General features: G+C 38.1%; 1 protein-coding gene across 1 annotated transcript; it reads right to left on the reverse strand.

The window, feature by feature from the left end:
• Nucleotides 1-1,948: 1,948 nt before the first annotated feature.
• On the reverse strand, nt 1,949-6,950 carry LOC127988592 (ATP synthase subunit delta, mitochondrial). Its single transcript, XM_052591368.1, has 5 exons — nt 6,705-6,950; nt 5,135-5,288; nt 3,335-3,423; nt 2,174-2,308; nt 1,949-2,077 (listed from the first exon to the last, which is right to left on the reverse strand). Exons 1-4 carry the CDS (start codon nt 6,819-6,821, stop codon nt 2,186-2,188), a joined length of 483 nt encoding a protein of 160 aa, XP_052447328.1. The 5' UTR covers nt 6,822-6,950; the 3' UTR covers nt 1,949-2,077; nt 2,174-2,185.
• Nucleotides 6,951-7,219: the final 269 nt, after the last annotated feature.

Genomic DNA, 7,219 nt, shown 5'->3' on the forward strand with positions numbered 1-7,219 from the left:
GCCCACTCTCAGCTTGCATGCAGTATCTCGCAGCCACCTGGGAGTCTGAAGCTGTGCAGACTGCAAGCGAAACAAGGTCAGAGCTTCAAGCAGCACTTTCTACAAACATCCGAAGCATGATTGTTACACCTAAGCAAGAGAGGTGTCCCATTCTTTTCTGGGAACACCATTCCTGCAGAGTTCAGCTCAGGGGTGGCCAATCTTGCTCTTGGGGAGCCACCTTTCAGATGTGTTTAGCTTCAGTCCAAATTAAACACACCTGAACCAGCTAATCAAAGTCATCGGGAAACTTTCAGACAGGTGTGTTGAAGCTAAGTTTGACATTTGGGAGCAGGATTGGACTGCAAAAGTTTGGTTAGACCAGGGGTGCCCAAACTTGGTCCTGTAGGGCTGGTGTCCTGCACAGTTTAGTTCCAACTTGCCTTAACACACCTGCCTTTAGGTTTCTAGTATAGTAAGAGCTTGATTAGTTGGTTCAGGTGTGTTTAACTGGGGTTGGAGCTAAACTCTTCAGGACACTGGCCCACCAGGACCGAGTTTGGACACCCTTGGGTTAGACCTTTCCCCACACCTGAACCATCTAACCAAAGTCTTTGGGCGCCTGCATTGAAGCAGATTGGATCTGAACTCCATGAAGGTGTCAGAACTGGCCACTAATGTCCTAGCCACTTTATTTGCAATGCAGAAGTATGCTATTGTCTTGCATGATTCATTATAAGTACTATAGATATAGGTAAATAACCAGAAGAACATCAAAGTGCAAACCAGTTTTTTAACAATGGACATCATTTTGTACCAATCTGGAATACTGTGTCTTTAAAACTCTTGATGCAGGACATCTTGTTCCTAAAATTGCGTATCTGCATACAGAGGTTTATACAATTTTTAGGAAGAGTTTTTGCAAGGGCAGGACTTCTGACCTAAAACTGTCTTTTCTCAAGACTGCAGAACGGTAATTACGACTAGAGGAAGTTTAAGAATAGAGGCTATACTCACACTCGAGCTGTAGGAACAAAGTATGGCAACAAGGGAAACATTGTGTGATATAAATAAAACCTTGTGGTTCTTTAAACCAAAGTAATATTAAAATCTTGTTTCAATCTTTGAAACACAGATTTTTGACACCACCAGAATGTGAAAAAGTTAAATGTTAACATACATCTTCATGATAGTTTTCATGCTATTTGGTCAACTATTTAAAAGCAATTCATCACAAATATTCAGTAGACATGCATGTTATGCAGTGCAAGGAACAATTAAGACAAACTAGTGAGCTCATCACCCTAAAAAACATCTTCTCATAGCAAAGAATGAGTCCTTTCTTGTTCGCTGCCAATTCTGTGCATGTGCTACTGGAACAAGCTGCAGCATGTTGCCACGATAGACGTCTGACGTTCATAAAGACGCATGTGGTTTAGTCTCATAAAAATCCAGTCAGCACATGCTTATAGCTCTCGAGCGGCCACGTAAAATTACCCTGTACTTAAGCAAATTCTAGACTTTTACACCGCAATGTCCACTGTCTGTAGGATGTTTTTTCTGGCTGCATAGACTAGCTGTATTTCTAATTCTGTAGCTGAATTGTGAGTGCCTTGAGCCAATTGTCTATCAGTTTTTAAGGATCTAGAAAATGCATATAAATACAACTTGTGTAGACGGACAATTAGCATAATGACTACAAAGCTTGAAAAATGTGAAGAAAGAAAAATGGAGTAAAAATAGTGTATTTTGTACAAAAATAGTGTCATTGATTGAATAATAAAGAGGAATTGATTCGCTCCCGTTTCCTTGGCAAACAGCTTGGAGATCATCTAGGTTCGAACAGTACCATACTGCCCCCTTTATGTCATGAACAGTACTGTATCAATGATAAAAAAAAAATTAGCCAGCAAACACAGCTTAAGTTAATTTTTGTGAAAAGTAATGAACATTAAAATGACACAGTGTGTTATTTCAAATAAATTTATTGTTAACTTTATCCACTGTACAAAGCAAGCAGTCAAGTCTCGCGCTTTGACTTCACTGGGCTGGGGAACAGACAAAGCCGGGGACCTTTTCACACCGACAGAATATTCGACTGAGAAACAGAAATGAGACATAAATTTGACATAAACAACATTAATTATACCGTGTAATGAGTGTGGTCCTGCATATGTTTACAATTTGTACATACCAACACAAACGGTTACTCCAATGCTTTGACGATTGCCTCGTTTGCTTCTATGCTGATCAGAACCTCAGTCCGGGCGGCTTCATCTGAAACGCCCCCCAGGTCCGACTGGGCTTTCTCCAGGTTCGCTTTCGCCGCCTGCACAAAAGACATGGCATACTCCTGACATTTGGTTCACATTCACTGTAATCTTTGACAATGATGTATCAGGCGACAATTCAATCTATAACGGCTGACATTATAAAAGGTGCCATCAATCGGAACGACTGTATCTTCAATATCTTGAAGCACCTTATAAGTGAGAAAACTCACCTTTGCCTTAAAAATCAATGCTACTGCTGCTCGAGCCACATTCTAGACTAGCAGTGTGAGCAAATAAACGTGGCCTCTTTCCTGTGAAGGACATTTGTCACAGTGGCGATTACACAGTGTAAAGGCCAAACATTGCTGGGAGTTAAAGGTCTCTCAGTGGGGATTTGACACATCTGCACCACTTCAACGGTGACTGACCTTTTCTTCCTTATTAACCAGCGAGGCCCCCAAGCACAGCTATCTCTAGGAAGAATAAAAAAGCGGCCTATTTATGTGGAATGAACCCAAAAGTGCTCTTTATTCCGTGTCGGAAAAAAGGGCATGTCCGAGAACATCCCGTTTGAAATGAGCTCATTCTTCGGTGTGTCATTCCCACCGTTTGACTCGTTCTGAGAAAGCGGTGACTAACAGAAAATGAAGACCTTTGTACGTCTGTGGAGGATAAATAGCATGGATACAATCAAACGGTGGCTTGATATGGTTTCAAATGCTAGATTTAAACGATAATCCTATAAACGGGGTGTCTACAAAGGCAAACAGACCGAGAACAAGGCGTTTCCGAAACTGTTCTTGAACTTTCAAATACTGCACGGCTATACAGATTTAACCTTATTAAACAATCCTCTATTATATTCTAAACTGTCTTTGTTTTCTAGCATTATGAAAACTCAAAAGAACTGTGCTTTTAATTCTTGAAATGGCATTCGTAACCCATTTTTATTCCACAATGTGATGCATTTCAAAAAAAAAAATCTTCTTGTACTGGAGTGTGAAAAGTGGAGAACAGAGCCATGCTTGAACGAGTTTTCCAATTATTCTTTGCGTTGAGATAACAGCATAGCAGGGACTCACTGCGAGGTCCAGGCTGTCCAGAGGAACGGCCTCCTCCGCCAGCAGCTGCACCGAAGAGTCGGCATTGACGGTGACTGATCCGCTGCTCACTGCAAAACACAAACCACATTTAATCTCGAGCACGGATGAGAGTTCAAGAGTTATGTCCTATTGTTCATTGACGCTTGAAAAGACTCTGCTTTGTAGGACAAGCCTGACCCCTTCTGGATGAATTTCTAAAACTAAAGGTTGTCTACTAAAGAAGCCAGTGTGTCACAAATGTGTCTTGATGGTGGATCGCATTTGAATCTGCTTATTTCACCACAGACAATCATTAGAAATCTGAATCACTCCCTTTTTAAGTGTGCTAATGAGGACTAAAACACCCACAAATCATAGTCAAATCCATCACCTATTTTATTTCTCCTGGCAAGTGTTTCTATAATTAACATATTAGAATTTAGAAATTATATCAAATGTCTTACCTTATTAACCGCACTCCTTCCAAATTAAATCATAGCATACTAATCAGGTTAGGTATTACCAATCAGACTTGATTTAAATTAAAGGGTTAGTTCACCCAAAAATGAAAATTATGTAATTAATAACTCATGTCGTTCCAAACCCGTAAGACATCCGTTCATCTTCAGAACACGGTTTAAGATATTTCTGATTTAGTCCGAGAGCTCTCAGTCCCTCCATTGAAGCTGTGTGTACAGTATACTGTACATGTCCAGAAAGGTAAGAAAAACATCATCAAAGTAGTCCATGTGACATCAGAGGGTCCGTTAGAATGATTTGAAGCATCGAAAATACATTTTGGTCCAAAAATAACAAAAATTGCAACTTAATTCAACATTGTCTTCTCTTCTGGGTCTGTTTTGAGCCCGTGACACTGCTGAGGCGTTATCTTTGTTATTGGGTGCACCAGAAAACACGTCAGCAGCGCGACATGGACAGTAGACCGTACACACAGTTTCAATGGAGGGACAGAAAGCTCTCTGACTAAATCTAAAATATCTTAAGATGAACGGAAGACTTACAGGTTTGGAACTGCATTAGGGCAAGTCATTAATGACATAATTTTAATATTTGGGTGAACTAACCCTTTAAATAAGGGTCAAATCAGTGTTCTGGAAAATCACCAAAACGAAGATTACTTTTAATATATGTGACATTTTAGCTTATTTTAGTTTAAGCCCAGTAGTTTGATGCCATGTATCAGTTTCTGAACTGGGTCAAATCAAAAATAAGTATGTTAATAAACGTTTAAAGAGTAAATAATAAAAATGTTTTGCATGGCACTAGCAACACCAAAGTCAAGGGTTCAATTACCATTGAATGCATGGAATATTAAAATGCAATACGCCCTACTTTTAATAAAAGTGTCTACCAAATGCATAAATATCTACGGAAATGAGATAAGGGATAAAAAAAAAGAGATCATTTATATAGAGAGAAATAAAATAAGTGATATGTACCCTTTGCTTTATGACTAAAAAAAGATTTTTTCCACTTCAAGAAAGAAATTAAGCACCATAATGCTGAAATTATCCTCATGAACAATCGTTGGTTGGTAGGTTGGTGTTTCAATGCCATGCCAGCTTCCTTCATTGCAAGTTAAAATACTAAAATACCATTTTAAAAACCTATTTCATGGTCACCATTGTAAATTATTTTGCTTTGACTCAGAAACTGCAGTCAGTCTCAGAACTGGTTGGTTTGGAATTCTCAAAAATCTCTTTAAGAGAAAATTGATGGAACCATAGCCACAAGAAGTGAGCATTATAACGGCTGGTGAAACAGAACTAGAGGGCTCACCGAAATACTTAGTAGAGGAACCATCGTCATTGAAGACGGTGACTACGCCGGGCCGGAGCACCTGCAGTGTGGGGACATGGGCTGGGAGGATACCAAAGGCCCCTGTCAGTGTTGGGACATCGATCTGTTTTACATTGGCTTCCTTGAAGAACACCTGCAAAAGGCATAACAAGCTTCACTGCACCAGATGAACAGTCTGATGTTTAACACGAAAGCTGGCAACCAAACTATCAAGTGTTTGAACTTCAAAAAGGAGCAACAAAACCCAATGTTTGAACAAGACATCTGATCGGGTCACTCTAGAGAATATCATTCGAATGACAGTGCACTTAGATACAATTATTAGATCGCATTAGATTAAAATGACACATTTCTAAATACAAAGCACCTGATCAATTGGGAACATTTAAAAAAAAAAAAAAGTTCCCACACCATCTGAATATTGGCAGTGATTACAGACAGACTGATCAGTTGTGATACTACTTAGGACACTTCAAATAATTTTATGATATTTTAATAGTGCATTCACAATAAGGGTAAATAAAGGAATAATAATAAAAAAAGTTATTAATTCCATTTTGAAATTCTGTATAAATAATCATACTCTTAAACTTAAAATTCTGATGAGTCATAATTGTTGTTATGATAATTAATGAGATGACAAGGTATACTTTTTTTTATTTTTATAATGCATTATGCATTCATTATAATGTCTTAAGAATACCCTCATAATGTATTATAAATATGGGCTTCATAGAAAGTGTTACCACAAATCCTTTAAAATTAAATAAGTGCACCTGGAAAGTAAACTATATTTAATAATTAAGTAAAAATAATAAAAATATTTTTTTTCCCTGACACTGATTAGCTGTAGAAATCATAATAATAAAACAATCTAAATACTCTTAAATATTTGCAGGTTTATGCATAATTTTTTTTTTTGCAGGTTTATGCAAAAAAAAAAAAATCTTCAAAGCTTAATATTGAAAATGCTGTGTGACAGTTACCTAAGCAAACACTATAACACTAATATGACAATATTATCCGTGTTGTAAAATTTATTGAGAGGATTAAAACGTAAAACAATAAGATATATATTTCACAAGCTGACATAAAACATTTGAAAAATCTGATATTCGTCCTGATGTGTCAAAAAACAAGTCAAGGTGATCGGTAGCAATGCTAACAGTCTGCTAAAGTCATTCAAACTTGAGTCCATGTTTTGCAAGCTAAAAATACAAACAAACTAACAAATATATATGTATGGTGTTCCCTTTTTACAGTGTTACACTAAGTTGATTCGCTTCAGATTCAAAAATGATTAATCTGGACCACAATATCTAAACAATTGACAAGCTTAGCCACGAAAGTAGCACGCGCAGCTTGCACGGGCACAATCAAATGAAGCTGCAGCTAGAATAAAGAGTATATCCAAGATAACCAGAATGTATACCGTGACATAATAACTTTTTAATAATATGACTAAACTAATCGTAGCCCGGTATCCGTGCTCAGCACTAGCGCGTTATCAGAGTCTGTAGGCCCGAGCGCGGAGTGTCTTTAATGTTACCTGAGTCGGCGACGCAAAAGTGAAGGACATCTGCTGCGACGCGGGCGCATCGGCGTAAGAGCGCGCGTGTCTCAGCGCGGGGACCGCGCGACGAAGGAGAAACCTCGCTGCCATCATTTTTACCACGGAGAAGTGAACCGACCTTTTACAACACGGTAATGCACAAGCCTCAGCTTCCCTGTCCACACAGACAGTCTGACAGAGCGCGGCTGATAGGACAAGGGCACGGGCAAACTTTCCCGTCAGGCCTTGCGAGTACTGATGGGAAATGTAGTTTTTTTTTTTTTACTTGGTTATTATTAATTCAAATAATTATACGTTTTTCAGCATTTGTCAAGCTATTTTTATATACGCTTGTTTTAGTCTCGTCCTAGATTCAGATTCAAAATTAAAAATATAAAAAATTGATCTGAAATAAATTATAGTTATTAGACGTTTGAAACTATTATGATGATTAAACAAAGGGGAAATAAAACAAAACTATTTTATGTATGCATGCATAAATGTATTTATAT

The sequence above is a fragment of the Carassius gibelio genome, chromosome B22, assembly GCF_023724105.1.
Source record: "Carassius gibelio isolate Cgi1373 ecotype wild population from Czech Republic chromosome B22, carGib1.2-hapl.c, whole genome shotgun sequence".
Taxonomy (NCBI): Eukaryota; Metazoa; Chordata; class Actinopteri; order Cypriniformes; family Cyprinidae; genus Carassius; species Carassius gibelio.